This window comes from Xiphophorus couchianus, chromosome 22 (assembly GCF_001444195.1).
Source record: "Xiphophorus couchianus chromosome 22, X_couchianus-1.0, whole genome shotgun sequence".
In the NCBI taxonomy this organism is placed as follows: Eukaryota; Metazoa; Chordata; class Actinopteri; order Cyprinodontiformes; family Poeciliidae; genus Xiphophorus; species Xiphophorus couchianus.
In genome coordinates this window covers 3,543,660-3,563,046 of record NC_040249.1, presented here as the reverse complement: position 1 = coordinate 3,563,046, position 19,387 = coordinate 3,543,660, and the positions used below count along the sequence as shown (strand labels likewise).

General features: G+C 38.7%; 1 protein-coding gene across 1 annotated transcript in view; it reads right to left on the bottom strand.

Moving 5' to 3' along the window:
* kcnq5a (potassium voltage-gated channel, KQT-like subfamily, member 5a) overlaps positions 1-19,387 on the bottom strand; it is a 112,000-nt gene that overhangs the window by 16,853 nt on the left and 75,760 nt on the right. Inside the window, exons 3-9 of the mRNA XM_028007673.1 lie at positions 18,629-18,755; positions 18,070-18,245; positions 16,233-16,358; positions 11,676-11,786; positions 11,469-11,564; positions 7,143-7,237; positions 5,565-5,591 (exon numbers count right to left, since the gene is read on the bottom strand). Of these exons, the coding sequence (XP_027863474.1) occupies positions 5,565-5,591; positions 7,143-7,237; positions 11,469-11,564; positions 11,676-11,786; positions 16,233-16,358; positions 18,070-18,245; positions 18,629-18,755 (758 nt within the window). The remainder of the gene's footprint in view (positions 1-5,564; positions 5,592-7,142; positions 7,238-11,468; positions 11,565-11,675; positions 11,787-16,232; positions 16,359-18,069; positions 18,246-18,628; positions 18,756-19,387) is intronic.

Genomic DNA, 19,387 nt, shown 5'->3' with positions numbered 1-19,387 from the left:
TTCCAGCATATCTTCAGCAGATATATTTAAAGGTTTACAAACACTTATTATTAGCATGAATGTTAATAATTTTAGGGTTCTGATGATTATTTTAACTATCTTTCCCAGGGTGGAATGATTGTGAAACATTCAGTTGTTGCGGATGCATTTTGAAAAAACCCAAAAAAAACAACAAAAAAAACATAATTAACAGAAAGACTTGAAAACATTAGCTGCTAGTGGCTCATGCAGAGATTATGAGGAAATTCATGACATTTCCAGTTTGTGGACAATGGTTTACGGTATTGAGTAAATTCTACTTCTTTGTATTTTGCCGTTGATGTAATACTTAAAATTACATGAATGCAATTTTACATACATTTGACCACTTTTTGAAGGCCTTTCAAATTGTTTTCGTCCCAGAAAGCCTGTGTGCACATTCACAGCGGGCTCTCTCAGTCAAGGAAAATCAGATTTTAGGTTTGGTTTCATGTTGATTTTTATGTTTTTGTCGGGATGTAAGGATTAGCCACAAACCTGTGTAGGAGTTGCCTGACTTACTGCTAAGCAGACATGACTGGGTGAGGATACAGTGTGCTTGGAGACAGATGCTAACCCTGCAAGTTAGAGATGGATTCCTAGGTACTTCCTTTTCAAAATTTGGTTTTTACAAAAAAAAAAAAAGTCTCCAAACTCCAATTTTTATGGTAAAAACATGAGTTTAAAAGCCCTCAACTGTCACCTCCAAAACGCTTAAATGCTATCCAATGGACCCACAACAGCCAATGGGTTAAACGAAAGTATTGAGCGCAAAAATTCACTTTGAATTGATGGTAAATATGTCTAGGATTGAAGGAAAGAAGGAAAGAAAAGCAGATAAATAAATAGAACATTAATGTGCTGAGTTTATGTCCTCTGTTTTCTATTTCCAGCCCAGGAAACAGCTAGGTGTGCTAGCGGTACCGACAGCTAGCGTCCCTCCTCTGAGACAACAAGGGTGTGAAACCTACGGACGTAATCTGAGCTGTTAATGAAACTGACGGTGCATCCAATTGGTCAGTACTGCAGTGAGTTACCGTGGCGACCAAACACAAGCAAACTCGGAGGCACTGCTGACCAAAGAGTTGACTTCTTAGCGAGCTGTGGGGGATTTTGCAGATACAGCTGCTACTCCCAACAGGTCGGTGACCTGTTAACGTCCAAAACGGAAACTCAACTTCCTGGATAACTTCAAAACAAGAGCCCATCTCTTAGGTCTGTGTTAGGTTGTTGTTTAATTGCTTTCCTAATTCTTAAAAGACAACCATCAAATAAAAAATATCTTAGGTTGATGGTTTTTAGGCCCAACATGATGAAATATTTGCTGCGTGGCCAGGTAGGTGCAACACTCTGGTAGAAAGACCGTAAAAAGTCTGGAGCATTACTCGTTAAGACCTCTGTTAAATGATTACAGGAAACTTTGGCTCTGAAAAAGCTAAGCATGTGTGAGCTCTTTTACAGCTTTAGCACAGTAAATGACATAAAATGCACTTATTGATGAAAGAAAAAAAATATATATATAAAATAAAAGGGAATTTAGAGGTTGACTTTAAAACTTTGGTCAAAATATTAGGGTAAAATAAGCCTATAAAGTGTCAAATTATAAAAAGATAATGACAAGCATTATTCAGGTTCTGGTGTAATTCCCCTTTAAATTGTAACTTGGAACTAAGGTCTCGTTTGCATTCAGCAGGCAGCAGGCAGAAGTAGCCGTCTCAGACAAAATCTTTTTTTTTTTATCATAAAAGGAACCAAGGGGATTTGTATGAGGAAGGTTGGCTTTTTTTGTTCTCTTTCATGCTATTAGTCAGTCGTACGCATGAGGTTCTGGTTTGAGGCCAGGCCAGAGAAAATGCTACTGTAAGTACCTCCTATATTTCCGACAACACTTTCTGAAGAGTCCACCATTAGTTAGACCCTTACTAAAGGAGAGAGAGAGAATAGAAAAGGGAATGGAGAAGGAAGGGACAAAGAGGAAGAGGAATTGAACTGAACGAGGTCAGAGACTTTGCTTTCAGGACTGACACACACTCAACACTCACAGAAGGGCAGAGGACACATTTCAAAGAGGAAAAGCTAAACGGGTAGCGGCATACCCACCTGAGCTCAAGAACCTGTCAAGTTGGGATGAAATACATGGATAATGTATTTTCCTGACACTGAATCTATTTTCTCAGCCAAAGGTTTACGATTATTTTTCTTTCAGAGAAACTTTTTAAAATTAATGGGAGGACGAATGGAGCTGAAGACTTGACTCGAGTCAAGAATGTGCATCCGGCAAGACCCTACTATTACACCTGGAGCTAACTCAGAACGGCTTGATCAAAGTCCAAAGTTCACGAGACATTCTCCAAAAGAGATGTAGCTGCAATCAGGCGAAGTTGGGTTAGCAAAATGCTGACTCGGGAAGGCTAAATAGAAATCCAACACAGCACAAGATAGTAAAACAATCTTAAAAACCATCCATCTCGCTAATTTGACTTCTCTGTGATGTACTACTTTTGCGTCGGTCTGTCGCATTAGCATTCCAATGAAATAAATCAAAGTTTGGGATTGTGTCGTGACAGAACGTGGAAAAAATAAAAAAATCAAGGAGTACGGATACTTTTGGAAGGCACTGCGGTTTGAACAAATTTCTCACCATTTGTCTGTCAAACAAAAGGCTGACAAATGTGTTGTGTTCATGTTCGGTTTGGCCAGTTTTAGATTAAATGTGACATGCTGGATAGCCTTGTTTGCTTAGCTTGGAATGAAAGCTGTTATCCGAGCCACGCTGCCAAACAAACAGCTTCAAAACTGCAGGACTTTGACATAACAAACCAGATAGTTCGCTACAGCTTTAAGCATTTACAGATAGCATCCAGATTGAAAGCAACCAAAGAGACAAGTTAATTTCACGAATTGTTTATTGGTCAATGTTTTTATTTTCTTGATTTTCCACATCAGAGGGGCTGAATTAAACTTAAGTGCGCCACAAAAGGCAAGCGAGCTCAACATACCCCACCTGTCTACACTCATAACCCAAAGAGTAAACTCCGTTATCCTTCATCTCACGCTGACAAAATACAACTCACTTACACACAGCTTGATATCCGCTGCAGCACTTTGTGGTGCGCCGAGCGTTTACAACCGCTGGTGTTTACAAGTCTGCTAAACGAACATCACAGGCCGTTTACCACGGCACCTACCGCCGTCGAGCTGCCGAGAGTCGGCAGTCTGTAAAACCGCTAATAACGCCAAGGCTTTACGTATTCCCTCGGTACAAAGGGCAGCGTGGAGAAAAGAAAACAGTGTCATAAAAGTGCGGGTAATTATGATTTAACAAGTGTAAATTGGACTTGGCTGCAGCAAAAAGTTTCTAACAAAGGAAAACATAATTACGCTAAGTCGTTGAGGCATAAGGATTTTTGGGGAATAGCTGTTGTGGAAGCAACAAAGCCTAATTAAGTCCTATTTTGTTGAAGAATGAGACGTACGTTTGTTTGTGTGTTTTTTCAGAGAGCGCAAAAGGATTCTTTTTCACTTACGCATGCGTGTGGCGGTTTTCCAGTTTAAATGCATATGAAGCTGCTGGCTCAACATAAGGCCTCCAAATGTTGACAAAGAGACGCTGCACTGTAAAAACTATACTAGCGTAATTAAACTCACAAATCTTTTTCTGTTTTGTTTTTTTTTGAAACTCCTCTTGTTCTTGAATCCCCTTTCTCCCGACTCCCTTCCCCTTTCTTCAGCATTAGTAAGTCGCCGCTAGTCTTTGTGTTTGATGAGTTATATAAATACCGTCTCAATGGAAAAAGTGTGTAATGGTACAGACATGGTACAGACTTCTGTCTTTGAAGGCGTGTGATAAAGAATAAGGGAGCGAACACACACACCCCCACCCCCACACACACATTACGTCTTTCTATCTTCATAAGGACTTTGCATTGACTTCCATTCATTTCTACAGCCTGACCCTGACACTAACCCTAACCATCACCAGCACATGGATAACTCTAAACCCAGTTCACACTTTAATCCTGAACCTGGTGCCTAACTCTAAACAACATGTCTTCTTTTGGGGCAGCGGGTCCTCGCAGTGAAATATTTGTTGGATAAACAAATATTACAGTGTACAAGATGAGAAAAGCTCAAACACACTCGCGCAGCAAAGACAACAATCAACCTTGTAGGGGTGAAGGGTCAAGTCAAGGAAGGGAGGAGGAGAGAAAGATTTAAAAACTGAAAAAGATAAAGTTCAACATGAAAATTATGTCACAGAATAGAAGCATACTGTATCTTCACACAATGTTGCTTTGCAGCACATGTTGCACTTTATCTGGACTATTGCAAGTGGCTCAAAGTACAATTTTTTTTTTCTTGGTGTATGTTCAACAGTATGCAGTGGAATATATTGTATCTATGAGCTGGAAGGAGACAGAAACCAGCTTTACTAAGCATAGGAATAAAAAAAGAGATCTTAACATCTTTGATTAACCTTTATCAAAATAAACGTGCTTATTTGGCCTTTTTACTCTGTGTATTCTAACACCACAGTGTGGCTTTTTCAAACTTTTTCCCCCCTCCCATTCAGCAAAGCAGCAGTATTGTCTAAAGTTGCACCAAGAAAATGCCTAATAACCATAACTAGTTGATTTTCTGCTCAAGTCAACCAGCTGATGGGAATCTTAAGCATGCGATCATTTTGTGATTGGTGAACGCCTAACAATACTCTCCAGGTTGGAAGTTCTTCCTGACAGAAAACCCAAATTCAGTAGATTTTAATACCAGTGATGTGTGAGGAAGCTATTTTTCTTATAGCATGTCGAGAGATGACTGTGATTCATGGAGGCTGCGAGAGAGCGAGAGAGAGCTAGACTTTCAGAAAATAACAGGGAATCCTTGTGTAACAGACTGATCTTGTTCTGTGTTATCCTTCCGAGCGCTGAACCTGTCTGTCATGGAATATGCTGGATTTCTGAAATGTTAGCAGGAAATGTCCAAATTAAAGAAATTATCTTTATATTACTGAAGCTGTCCCATAATTCCAGCCACACTAAGATGTCAACTTTTGTCTGTGCTTTCAATAAGTAAAATGTTCTGTTCGTAACTTACTGGTTGCTCACAATAGGAAGCAAATAAAATATTTTAACATCTGTTTTTAGACTTTGTGTCACAATTCTTGTAGTGAAATTAGAATAAGCCAACATCAGAACCAACAGGTTGATGTTGACTAGTAAATCTCTCTCTATATATTTTTTTTGTTTATTATTTTCGGTTGATATTCTATGTAGCACGAACATGTCTATTATAACACTTTGCAAACTTTCAAAATTAGCAGAGGTAAATACGACACAACAGTAAATGTCAACAGGCTAATAAATAAATATGAGTCATAGCATACACTTCAAAATGAGAGATGAATACGTCAACAAATATGCAAAGAGCCCAGAAAACCAGATGAAAGTACATAAAAAATTACGACATAGCATCAGCACTAATTTGAGTTTTACTGCATGTTCAGCGTCTGTGTGGTTTTATGCGCACGGACTGAGAGTCATACAAACCTGTAGGCAGTCTCGCCCTGCTCTTTCCTTCAGTGGTTAGTGGGACACAGAGGAGGAGACAAAGGGAGAGAAATCAGTTTTCAAGCAGAATAAAATCGTACGGATATTTCCATCAATGGTTAGGGAAGGCGTCCAGCCAAAACAACTTCACAACCAGCTTTCATCAAAGCACATGCAAGCTGTCACCATGCACAGCTCAGCATCAGCATCAAGCTCAGAGAAAAACCACGTCATAGGGGTTGCCAGAGCAGGTTATTAAGAATTTAAGGGAGGCACACACAAAAAGAAATCTGTATATTTATTTATTTTGGCACCTTTCTATTTGATTTTTAATTTTAGAAATTTTTTGTAGGGTTTTACATTTATCTCTTGATTGAAGATGAGTCTGTATGCCTTTCAATGACCCGAACATGATTCTCTTGGGGAGCCAGCGGGAGGCCAACATTTTTCAAGAGGGGGCCATGGCCCCCCTGATCCCATCCCTGAGGGGTGCCACTGCACAAACCTTTGAAATGATTCATTTTAGAAGTTTTTCCTTGCTGTGTGTAATCTGTGTGTTTGTGAAGCATTAAGACAATCACTGACTGAGTTTAAGTTGGATTAAACTCTGAATATCAGTGTGTTGCTACTTTGCAAATGCATTCACGCAAAAGGAATTTTTGCACAGTTTGTTTTGTTACAACTAAATTCTAAGTTTTCATTGGGATCTTAAATGATGCACCAAATTCAAAGACCCGATTGTTCACAGAAATCTGCATGAATGGATAAAATACAAAAAGTGTGGCATGTGTTCATCTCAAACACTTTGCAGAGACACTTTGTGCTGCATTTTGTACTATAGTTTAGAGTTAAATTTGGATTCTGACATATTTTAATGCCGTGGTTCATTCTGGAAGAACCTCTTGACTGCTTCTCTGATATATTATCTCCTTCTAGTTTGTTGAAGACTTTCAGTGTTGTCATCCTTTGTCCATTTTCAGATGATGGTTTCAACAGGACTCTGAGGTTCTCAAATGTTTGGAATATTGTTTTACACCCTAACTTTCTTTTGGTTCTCTACCAAAATTTTGAGGTCCTACAGAGGAGTCAAATTTAAAGTAACTTAAGAGAAATGCATGCCACACATTTCAGACTTAAGGTTTTAAAACAAAATAAAAGCAGCGCACCTGAGTCCGACCACGTTTGTACCATGCACTAGTTTGTCTTGGTGTAAATAAATATATTTTGGGAAATCCTAGATTACCTAAATTTGTGGCCATTTTATTTAAAAAGGCTTTTAAAATAGGTGTTCAGCGTTGAAATTAAAAGTATCAACAGAAAACCTGATGCCCCAGCGGGTCACTGATTAGCTTCCAAGTTAAAGGAATGTTGCAAGTTGTACATGCCAAGCAAAACAAGCCTGATTTAGGAGGAAAATGTTAAAAGATACAGAAATGGTTAGAACTTTTTATAAGCAAGCAGTCAACTGAAAGCAGAAACAACATCAGCAGACATCAGCCATCAGCTGAGGAGCAGGAAACAACGGAAAGGGCGCTAACAGCAGCGGCCATGTTTGTAAGTCTGTAAGTTGTTACCTACTTGGCGGGGCTGCAGGTATGCAACGCCTTCAAATGAGGCGTCCAGGTAGCAATAGAAACCGAGTTCTCATCAGCAGCATAACTACGCCAGACACACTACGTGCAAAGTTGACAGGATAAATAATCGTAAAAGAAACGATCAATGGAATGTGGGGAGGAAAATAAAAGCGGGTGGGATTGCATAAGTTGGAAATGACATGAGAGAATAATGGTGAGGGAGGGGGGAAACAAAACAAGGAAGAAAAAAAAAGGAAAATCTGTTAGTTTTCTTTTTGTTTTTTTTGGTAGTGCTGTTGGAGTGTTGTAGGGTGCTGGAGGGCGGGTGGGGTGGTGATGGTGGTGCTGGTGAAGGGGATACATGCCTGAGGGGGGGGAGCGCGCTTTGGTAGTGATGCCAAGTGGCTCTGAGGTAGGGACGAGCGCCGTCGGTGGAGTACAGACGCCAAGCTGCCTGAGTGGGGGCCGAGGGAGGGGTCAGAGATGGACAGGACACACACATTCATGTGGAACACACAGAAAAACACCACACATTAGGGCAAAAAAAACCCCCAACAAACACAGTGAGGGGAAGGAACGGAAATTAATGTGAACATTTGACATAGAGGGATGTAACCTGCTGGAAGCAAACAGGAGGTCCGAAATATTTAAGTAGTTTTCAAAACAAGGAGCTTCGCTGATTTGACGATGCTCCTTCTGCGTTGTCAGCATTTCAAACGCGCAGAGTTTACGTTCGGACAAATTCGAAGCCAATCAGTGCACTTGATCAAAAAATATGATCAAGCACAAACCAGATGTTACAACAGCGGCGAGAGAAAATACTTTCGTGCGTACAGTTTGCATTACGGATGCAAGAAATGTTTTTAAAAAAAAGTCTAGTGATTCTAAGTTTGAGTTTGACACAGGGCATACTTGTTTTATTTTGTTCATCCTGTAAACCATCTGTTTGTTTAACACTTAAAAAATAATAATAAAACGTTAGCAAATCCAATTATTTTTGTCACACTGAAAAACAATAACCATAGATATCAGAGTTACCATAAACTGATGATTTACCAGTCAGTTAGCCAGTGATTGAAATGAATCAATTTTTCAGTAACTGGAAAACCTACATTTCTTTTCCATTTTTCATTACATGAGTCAGCTTTGAAAAATCCCACTTACTTTGTCCTATAATTGCAGATAAAGCAGGATGCTCTCTGAAGACTTTGTTTTAAATTTAATAGCAGTTGAATGGACATCCTTGATGCCTCTGTAAGCTTTACAGAAGCATCATAAATTTCTGTTGGATACAAAACTACAACAACTATCAGCCTGCGGGAACGTTTCTTTTATGCAGACCTGCACTTATGTTTGCACAAATGAGGTTTTAAGTTTTAACGTTAGAAAAATATGTACTTTCAAACATGTTCTTTCTGTACTTGAATGTCTAAAATATGGGAAAATGTGCCATCGGCTGGTTTTGCTAACAGTAATTAGCACTGAATCAAACAGAAAAGCTCACTGTTTTTGAAACGGCAACAAGAAAACTCTCATGTTGTTCTACAGTTCCCATTATGAATTTTACTCAATGAAAAATATGTCTTTACTAATGTTAAACAAAGACAAAGCGATTCTGGAGTTCACGTTTTAAACAGTCTGGCATCCTGTTTAAAATCAGGATCAGCACAATTAAAGTCAACAGGTGTAGGCAGCTGATCTATTTACTCTCTCGAGAAGGCAGGCTATTACCTTAACCTTACTGTAAGATCTTCAAAACGCTGCCAACATTTCCAAACCCAATGTTCTCCACAATATGCAACGGTTAAAAGCACTAACGATTAAAACAGAGCCACTTTGCTGCACTAAACACAGCATCCTTGGCGTCTACTGAAGTCTGCTTAGAGTCAATTTGATTGTCTGTCAATTCAACAAAATGTCTCCAAGGTATTGACAGCCTATGCAGATGGGTCCAAAATAACCTAAACTGTATAAAGGGTAAAAAGGAAATCAATGAGCAGCACTTGGGGAAGTCTAGCTGACTCTTGTATTAGCCTAAATGTAACCTCTGACCTCAGCGGAAAATACCGGCTTTTCATTTCCAAACACCTCGTTGATATTGAGAATAATAAGCTTTGGGTTTACTTCCCTCAGGAACAACTTCCACACCAAAGACTGTTATTTTTAGCGCAATCTGTTGCTTCTGAGGCATGGTGTATTCACTGATTGAAAAAGGATGGGATTTTTGAGTTTCCAGCTAAAGAATTATGTAATTTCTTGCTGTACATGTACTTATAGTTCTCATAAAGAAAATTTGCTAAAGAGAAAAGCATTTCCACCAAAAACAAAAATAGTCAAAGGCTACAATTTGTCAAAGAATCCGCTCCTTGGAGAAAAGTTTTGACTCAACAGGCATAAATTTGAATAAACTTCTGATGTAACACTAGCCGGTTTTATAGAAATGAACAAAATCCTTCACAAGTTTATTATTATTATTATTTCTTTATTAAATTGAGATTTAACATTTTACTTAAAGATCAGTTAACCTCCTTATTGGTGCCAAGTAAGGTTACAAGATTGGGGTCAAAGCATTTTTGACAGACGTGTTTGAAATTAACACTGGAGTCCTACGAAAGACGGAGCCAATTTGAAATGACTTTGCTCTGAGATTTTGCTCTGAAACTCCATTTTAAAGAAAGCAGAGGTGGTGCAGCAGCAGTTCTTTTTTTTAAAAAAAAATGGATCGACTGCTGTGACCGGAAACCAGTGGTAATTTCCTGCCCTGCATGCAGAGGACTACAACAACAACACAGAACCGACGGTTATTTAAAGGTGGGAGAGATGTGTGAAATGGTGGCGTGCACAGACACAGTGACAACATCATCCGCATATTTAACAGCTTCCACGTTTCCTTCTGCAGGGTACCTGTTGAAGAAAATATCAAGCGCTTAGCAAAACGTCAGGCAGCCGGACAGAGCTAGTACGACAAACAGCTGTCCAGTTTGGATGGAAATTAATCAGTTATTCTTGTGGGCTGTTTTGGTAAAGACGTGTAAAAAACCTGAACAAAACTACATCTTTCATTGCCGTAGCACGATTTAATTATATTAAGTACATTTATTCAGTGGGGAAAAGTCCCATGCTGATAAATACTTGGATGTTTCTTTCTTGTCGAACTTTGGGAGGCACAATGGCCGCCACTCTAGCTCCACCTCTGCTTTACTGGCTCTTTCAGTAGGATAGTGATCTAAATCATAGGGCTAAGTAAACACAGAAGTGGTTCGTCTCAGTTTGATGACCTGAATCTGGAAGCCTGCGAGTGAACAAGAAGATATTCTTGATGATGTGGATATTTTACAAAAATGAGTGATCGATAGATACCTCTCTGAGTATGCTCCTCCCTTTCTCATACGAGGAAACTACAGGAAGTTATGTTCTCATTAGATGAGTCATGTTTTTTTCCCACTGAATAAATTTACTCAGATTAAACAATAATTGTTTTTTTTATTTTCAGGCTGAGATTACACAAGTGTAATAAAATATTGTTGTTGTTTTTTAAGGCTTTTAAGACTTTTTTTTTTTTTACCAGATTTTGGAAACACGTATTCTTGGTGTTGGATGCATGTTGTTATCTTTTGACAGTGCTGAGCATCATGAACTACTGCACTGAAAAATAAAGAAACAGCTTAGCCGTTCAGATTTTCAGTAACTTTACCAGACAGATCACTTCAAAAGTGAGGCAAACGTGTTCTACAAAAGAAGGAAGGTATGACAGGACATACAGATAACGTCAGACACACTAAAACAAGTTCACATGTAGGAAAACAAACACTGAAACAGAGAAAGTCTGCTGCTTTCTCCTGACACCCCACAGCAGATGTTTATTTTTTTCCCCCCCGTCGGAAAGCGATGCTCTTGTCTATAACAATGAGTGACAATCTAGGAGAGCGTCTGCCTGGGGGAATGATCGCCATGGAAACGGCTCACAAATCCTTGCATTGTTGCCCCGAGATTCGACACCGTGCCTCAGCCTCACGCTCCATACGACGCCGTCAGCTGGATACGCTGACGTCCCGAAGAAGGCCAGAAGACACGGACAAGCTCACAGAGAGCAAGCGCTTAATTAGACGCCGCTGCATTTCCCTGCAGTGGACGCAGCCGTCCCGACGTGAAAACACAAAACAAAGACAGAAAAAAGCTAAGGCGGTCTTAACAGACAAGCGGAGTTTACCGGATGAAGCGAAAGAGAGACGTCTGTGTTTACGCCGGACCTCCAACGCTAAAAGAGCTGCTGGGAAGTGAAGAATCCAGTGGATAAGAAACGTCTTTTGGTTACCGTGTGCGTTCATACCTGGATGAGGCTGGCAGCCGGATTCCTTCTTTTTTCAAAGTGCTTCTGGCGATGCTGCTCCTGCACTTTCAGGGCAAAACCTGATCCCAGGATGCCCTGCCAGGCAAATATCCACACCGCAACAACAGGAAATGTAGAAAAAAAACAAAAAACAAATTGAAGATATGAAAATGACAATGCATAAACTCCTGAAGTTTGTTTACTCACAGCTGGCAGAGCAAAAAACGAGATCCCAAGGAGAGCAAAACCGGCTGACAGTAACCGCCCGGTCCAGGTTTGCGGCGTCTTGTCGCCATAGCCAATTGTTGTTAAGGTGATCTGAAAGGTCAAAGTTACATAGTCAGGTGTGTATGCTCTGAAACACGTTCAGATTTCAAATTTGAAAAACTTGACCAAAAATGTAGAGGAACGGCTTTCCCGACATTTCTACGGTTTGTCTCGGTCACAGTTTTATCAGGTCATGACCTCAGCAGTTAGAGTTGCTAGGAAACATTATATTAAAAAAGATAGGCGAGGGAAACCCAAGTCAGTTTTGTAATAGTGACAGCTGAAAAAAAAATACTTATTGAAATTTCAGAAGACATACAAAACGTCCAACTTAGTTTTTAATCTCTAAATAAAGAGTTGAATCGGTCCTACTTGAGATGGAAAAAAGGTTCATTTTCAGTTCACTACTATTCTGCCGTTTATGTAGTTACAGCATTGTGCAAAAACAAAGAGTTTTAATATGGCAAAAAACGTCAGATTAAGGCAAAAATATGGACAAGGAACACATGCAAAACATGACATTCATTTTAATCACACAATCTGTCAGTTTACTCTCGCACTTGCAGTGAATATGCAAAAAAATAAATCCTGCCATATTCTCCAGGCACAACTTATAATAGGGTAACATTATGAAGATGTCCGTATCCCATCTCAAGCGTTACCTCAGGGTACTGATCACAGCTTTTTCAGATAACACACACCAGGAGTCCCTGACAAAACCTTTTCTCCAGCACATTATTTGAATAATATGTGACAATTTTTAACAATCAGAGCCTTTTTTGGGTGCCCAGCTATCTAAACATCATCATAGATGCACATTTGTGGTTTTGCTGATCTAATTTTAGGTTTGCTTAGAGTCTCGGCCTTGTTCGTCCTCTACTAAAGATGTTTCCAGTTGGGAAGACGGAGGCGCTGCCCGGGCCCGTCTGTGTCATGTCACCCACTCTGCCTGCTGCTGCGCCTGGATAAACACAGACTGTTCTGGATGGACTCTGGGTCAGTTCATTCCTTCGCCAACTTACAACCCCATTTCAAAGCCATGCATGGTCATTTCACCTCTAACCCATAAAAAACCCCATCTTACTATGTATTTAAACTATATCACATTAGTTTGGTTTTCATTTTAGTTAGATTCTTTCATTAATTATGGAAAAGCATAGTCAAAAAATGCTGAAATATGATATTACATTTACCTGAATTATTTATTATGCTCGGAAAACTTTGAATCACACTTTATTGCCCTTTATTTTATTTCTTATTATTGTTTTCCACAATTGACCACCCACAATGACAGTGGAGAAACAGTTTTCCTGTAATGGTAAGCTATTTCTCCATCACTAGCACATTTAGCAGCACATACATAGGTTGATTGACAGCATTAAGACCCTCCTCCTGGCTCTGATTGGTTGTTTCTGACCGATAGCAGTTGCATTTCTGCAGATGGCTGTAGGATCACAAGGAGAAGGCAGAGGAGCTAAATTTTTTACACAGATTTTCTGTCTCATGTTACACTATTATGACATAGTGACAGTTTAAAAAAAATTATAAAAATATTATTTATAAAAATTATGTCACAGTTGGGACATATACAGTATATATGTGTATATATATATTTTTACTTCTAGGCTCATCTCTTTTAAACTGCTTGACAGAAAATATGAGCAAAAAAATAAAAAGTGAAGAAGACAAAAGTTTTAAATTCACCAAATTGTAAAAAGCAAGTTGTCCTACCACAACTCAATTCTCGACATGCAAAGGCTCACTGAGTTTTGGAAGAACAAAAACAGATATAAGAGGATGAATCGCTGCTGTCAGAAAATATAAAGTAAATACATATTTACTTTATATTTTACGGTAGAATGTCCTTGAACTGTTTTCTGTGAAATTACTTTCCTTCAGCTGTGGAATTGCACAGAATAACCTATATGAGAACTCTTTCAAAATGGTTTCAAGATTTATTACATTTTCTAACCCATCGCTCAGAAGCATTTCAGAACCTTGATCTATTAGAGATTGAATAGAGGATGTAGATGTCTTTGAAAACATGTTTCTACGCCATTAAGATTCATATTTCGAACGAAGCTCCATCAACGTGAAGGACAAGCATCCTCTCAGACATTAACGATCAAAAGCAATTCCTGAACCCGCGTCCCCAGCAGCGACGGCTCAGTTTTCTCTTCTGACAGTTTTTGTGCAGACTCGTACATCTCTGAGGCTTTTATGTGGCCAAACTTCAGTGTCGACGCCAGAAGCCTCTCAGGCCTACTTCACCTGGCAGCAGGACAAGATTGAATTTATTGATCGGTCCATTTCTTGTTTGTGTCTTGTCTGCTTCCATGTTTTCAGAGGAGGATATAGGAGGAAACAGTGCGGTGCGGCCAGCCGAGCGTGACTACAGACCAAACAAAAGTAAAGAAAGAAAGAAAAACACCTTTGTGGTGGTTCCTGGATTTCTGGTGTTATAAGGGTCACAGTGGGAAGTGAAAATGGAAATGTAGCACTGTTGTCAAAACTGCAGCCCAGCATTACAGGATTTTTTTTTTTTTAAAGTGCCCCATTTTCTGTGCAGTTGAAGGGGCCAAAGTTAAGTATTAAAAAATAATATATGAGGATTTCAGATTTCAATTTTAATTCTCATATTTGAAACTGAAAGTTTACATAATACTGTTAAAATTCATCTTTTTTTTCTCTTACCAATAGACAATAAATATAACTCAGATTTTCCTCCTTCAAGTCAGTTAGTAATAACAAAAATAAATCATATTTGATCAATACCAGAATAACCAGAAAATCATATTTTTTTGAGATTTCTTCTCACTTTCTTCAAATGTAGAAACGTACATACATAGCTTTGGTGTTGGGAATTAAAAAGTTCCTCTTGAACTTCCTGACTATATTATATTTTGGCTAACGTTTCTAGTGACAGTAATAGTTTATAGTAATTGTTTAAATTCAAATTCAAACATACTTTATTGATCCCAAAGGGAAATTAAATAACTCACAGGAATTCTTGGCTCATTTCTCCTGATGTAGCTGATTGAGTTACTTTAATTATTTTCCTCTCTGCCAGTAAGTTTTCTATGAAACAGTGATCAGGGCTTTGTGATGGGCAAAAAGAAACCTTTCACTTTGTTGTCCTCAAGCCAAATTTGGTGCTTTTGTCAGTGTCAGCGCTCATTTGGTTCAACTTCCTCCATCCATCCATCAATTTTCTGTTCACCAGCACAGAAATGCTGGTGTCTATCTCCAGCTACGTTCCGGGCGAGAGGCGGGGTCCACCCTGGACAGGTCGCCAGTCTGTCGCAGGGCAACACAGAGACAGACAGGACAAACAACCATGCACACACACACTCACACCTAGGGAGAATTTAGAGAGACCAATTAGGAAGCCGGAGAACCCGGAGAGAATCCACGCATGCACAGGGAGAACATGCAAACTCCATGCAGAAAGACCCTGGGCCGGGAATCGAACCCAGGACCTTCTTGCTGCAAGGCAACAGTGCTACCAACTGCGCCACTGTGCAGCCCGGTTCAACTTCCTTATATCCCAAAATGTTGCTTCAACATTTCTTTATAATATTCTTTATTCATGATGTCATTCCATCAATTTTAGTTTGTGACCACAAAACCTGCCTCCAAGAAATAAGGGGATTTTCCCAAAATGTAAGGCTTTTATCCCACGGTGCATTTCCAAACTGTGATCGGATTTTTTAATGTTGCTTTTGGAGCAATGGATTCTTCCTTTCTGACTGGCCTTTCCACCCATGTTCTTGCAGGACTTGTGCATTATGCATTATCTGAATGATGCATATTTTGCTTCAAATCACTTTAATTTCTGGGGCTTCTTTCCAGACATTCATATGGTTTTTATACTTATCTAATAATAAAACCTTTAAGAAATTAACTTATGACTCTCTGCAATTCTGTTTTTGACACCTTGCCAGATTTTTCTTACATTTTTCCTTGATTTCACACAAAGACTCCTTATATTTGAGGTGTTGCCTTAAAAACCATTCACAGATGTATTACCTAGTTACCTCAAATACTGTGACTTAACTTATTGGAAATTTACAAAGCTACGAAATCCTCATCTTAGCTGTTACAAATGACTTAAAAACACTATAATCTCAGTGTATTAACACTTCTAGTTTAGTAAAGCAATAAACATTTATCTGAAAAGTTTGTCCCCGTCTTCTGACATTAGGTAAATAGAAATAGTCTTGGTAATTAAACCAAACCTAATCTAGGTTTGTCAAAAAGTGAGGAAAAAGGCCTTCGTCCCATATATTACACTCAAAAAGTATGACAGACTGCACAACACCACAAAACAGCTCTTGCGTATCTTAATCAGTTAAAAGGAGACAAACTCAGTCATATCAGATGTAAAAGTCCTATGAAATGTAAGCTTTAGTCCCCTGCTGAGTTTGAAAACAGCATCTCTGGGACAGTGTGACAATCAAAGAGACGCTTGTGCGTGTGTCTGATGTGTGTCCTTACCGTGCCCCACCACAGGGCGTCAGCGTATGTGTCAAACTCCTTGTTGAACTCTTTCTCCACAAGATAGACCAAGAAAGAGGAGAAGATCAGCACCAGGAACCCAATGTACCAAGCAGTCACCAGCTCCTGCAAGCAGACATTGGAACAACCGAGAGTTTAGAGGAAAATTTCCTTTCGCACTCTGGCGTTTTCTAAGACCTTCCATTTTGGGCTTTGACAGGAAAGTGGCAAACAGTTCCTGAAGGATTATTATTTGTTTACAAATGGGTAAAAAAAGTAATTGAGATTTTTATTTTTAGAAAATAAATTGGCAAAAACAAAACAAATGGACATCATGGGCTGTGATCCTGTAATGAGGTATGCAAAATATGAAACCAAATAAGTCTTCAACCTAAACAAAATGATTAAGTTTTTAAGCCAGATAGTATTGGAATTATGGTGATAAACATCTTGTGACTGTTATCTATAGCTTCTTCTTCTTTTGTATGGATATATACTGTATATATATATATATATATATATTTCTTTTCACAATCAATTAAAAACAATAGATTAGTCTCACTCTAGCGCTGACATATGGTGATTAATAACGCGCTTTTCAAAATATGGGATTAAAATGTGATTAACCTGCGCAATGTAACGCTACGCATTAAACTTTTCATATTGATCGAATGCGTTATCGATGAATTTAGCAAATAATTCTGCTTTAAACTCTTCCACAAACAAAGCATAAAAATAAAAGCAAGACTTTCATATTTCAAAGTGTAAATACAATACCTTCTTACCAAATATACAAACTCAAATACATGTAAATTCAACACTTGTTTGGTGACTGAGTCTGAAAAGGAGTATGATGAAGTCTGACTTATATAATCATACCCCTTTTTCATTCTTTAATTCATAAGATAAATAATCTTCCCGTATCCCTTCTAAATAAAAATAGTTCCTGAACCAGATGAAAATAATGCATACTCTTGTCTTTATGATGGGGTTGTCTTTCAGTAATTTTTCTATTGTACCTCTCAGACCTTCAAAAACCTGGATTTAAATTCAAATTTAATTTTACACACAGGCTGATTATTCACTGAGTAGGCAATTTCTGAAGTCAGCTGATAGTTATGAGAATAAGAGCAGCCGACTATTCATGCACACAACCTTTACTTGTAAAAATTGGATTTTTTTCTTTAGGCTTCCATTTTATGCAAGACTATTTCAGTCTATCAAGGAGGCCATATAGACAAAAAACAACAAAGCTAGAGAGTCTGAATGCATTGTAAGTCACTGTACAATGTAGTAAGAATGTAAGTCCCAACGGGATTTTTTCTAAATCTCTTTTACTTGCGTGCTTGATGTAAGGCTGTTTATGTTCTGTACTCCGTGTCTTCTCCCGTTAATAAAATTGATCTATCATGTACTTTTAAAACGATTATACTTGCAGACATACAGTGCTGGCACTTAACAGGGGAATGTAAATACTTCCTCCATCTGTAGCGATACTTCATTGGGATTACACCAGCAATACATTAAATATTTATACACTTAATTCATTTTTATATATATTGTTGCATTAATAAATGCTCTGCGCTGTACCTTTCAGTGTGCTCTCACTCCTCTTTAACACAATGTAAACGTACTAGACACGTTTCAAAAGCCAAACCCTGACTGAGTACAAGAACGCGCATAAGTGAAAAACAGCATAAATCGCTCCTTAGTGGTTATTGTACGTGAAACAACAAGAACATTTCAACACCGACGTGCAACAAGTCATCACATCCCAAAGTGGGATGGAAACGCCAAATGGAGAAAAAAGAAAAAAAAGGCAACGTAGATATCCCACCTTGCTATGTGCATAAACTACAGATCCCAGCAGCTTCCAGGTCCCTCCCCTGCGGTCCATGCGCACCATGCGCAGGATCTGAAGAAAGCGAAGGCTACGCAGAGCAGAGGTGGCAAAGACGTTGCCCTGGCTACCAGCTGAAACCACAGCAACCGAGGTGATAAGTACGATGATGTCTGGGGAGTAAAGCGGTGAAAATTAAAGGTCATGGGAAGCACAATATAGGCAACAGGAACTGGTTTCTCACCTGGTTTTTAGATCCAACCAGGCAGTCATCTATCTTCTTTAAAAACAGTTATTGATTCATGACAAGTTTTTTTTTTGTTTGTTTGTTTTTATTTCTATTACAGTGTTTACACCATAAACCTACTCTAATTAATGGTTTATACGGCACAGACAAAGTGGCAAATAAAGTCAGCAGAACTTTACACTCTAACAATCTTCCTGCATGCAAATTTGTGAGCATCTCAACTCTATTCTGAATAAATGCAGCGTAACATAAATATTTTCAAGCTGCATCTTTGGTGTGTTTTCGTATTTATCATCCTATTAGACCCACCTATGACACAGAAGGGTTTCCTGGCAAAGCGGAGGCGGCCCTGCCAGCCTCGGTATCGACAGCAGCAGCCAGCGCTCCATATCCTGATGATGTACTCCAGGCCAAATACTACAATCATCACAAATTCCTTCAGGACACACACGCCCGCACACACACACACACACACACACACACAAACAACTTTAAATAGTCACAGAAAAGGAAAAAAAGGAGTCCAGAAGAAATAAAGCTGAAAAAAAGGTTCATTGCAAACAAATATACATCATAAATATGAGTTTTCTAAATGTGATTTAAATCTTTAAAACCTCTTCTTGAGTGAAACCTCTTCTTGAGTGACTTCACCTAAGAACAGCAGTGGCATTTTTCAAATAGTCCCAAGATTATTTAAGTTTCAAAAAATTTAATTCTGGATTAATTTATGTAAACTGTGAAAAGTTGTGACCCAGAAATGAATAAATTAGATCAGGTTTTCTCTAGAAGGTTATTTTAAACATTTAAAAGGTGAATGGCCTATGGCACTTAAACATCCTTACAATGTAAAGGAGATAACTGTTAGCATTAGCATGCTGAAAAAAAACAAAACAATCAAACACAGGTTCAGTCATGTGACAAGATGCAGCTTTAGTAGCTTTTTGTCAAAACACAATCAACAGGAATCCAAATGAACTAATAAAAACGGTAAAAAAAAAAAAAAGAAAGACGTTTTTTCAAGTTTATTTAATTCAAAAACATGAATCTACCAACAAACCCTGCAACTAG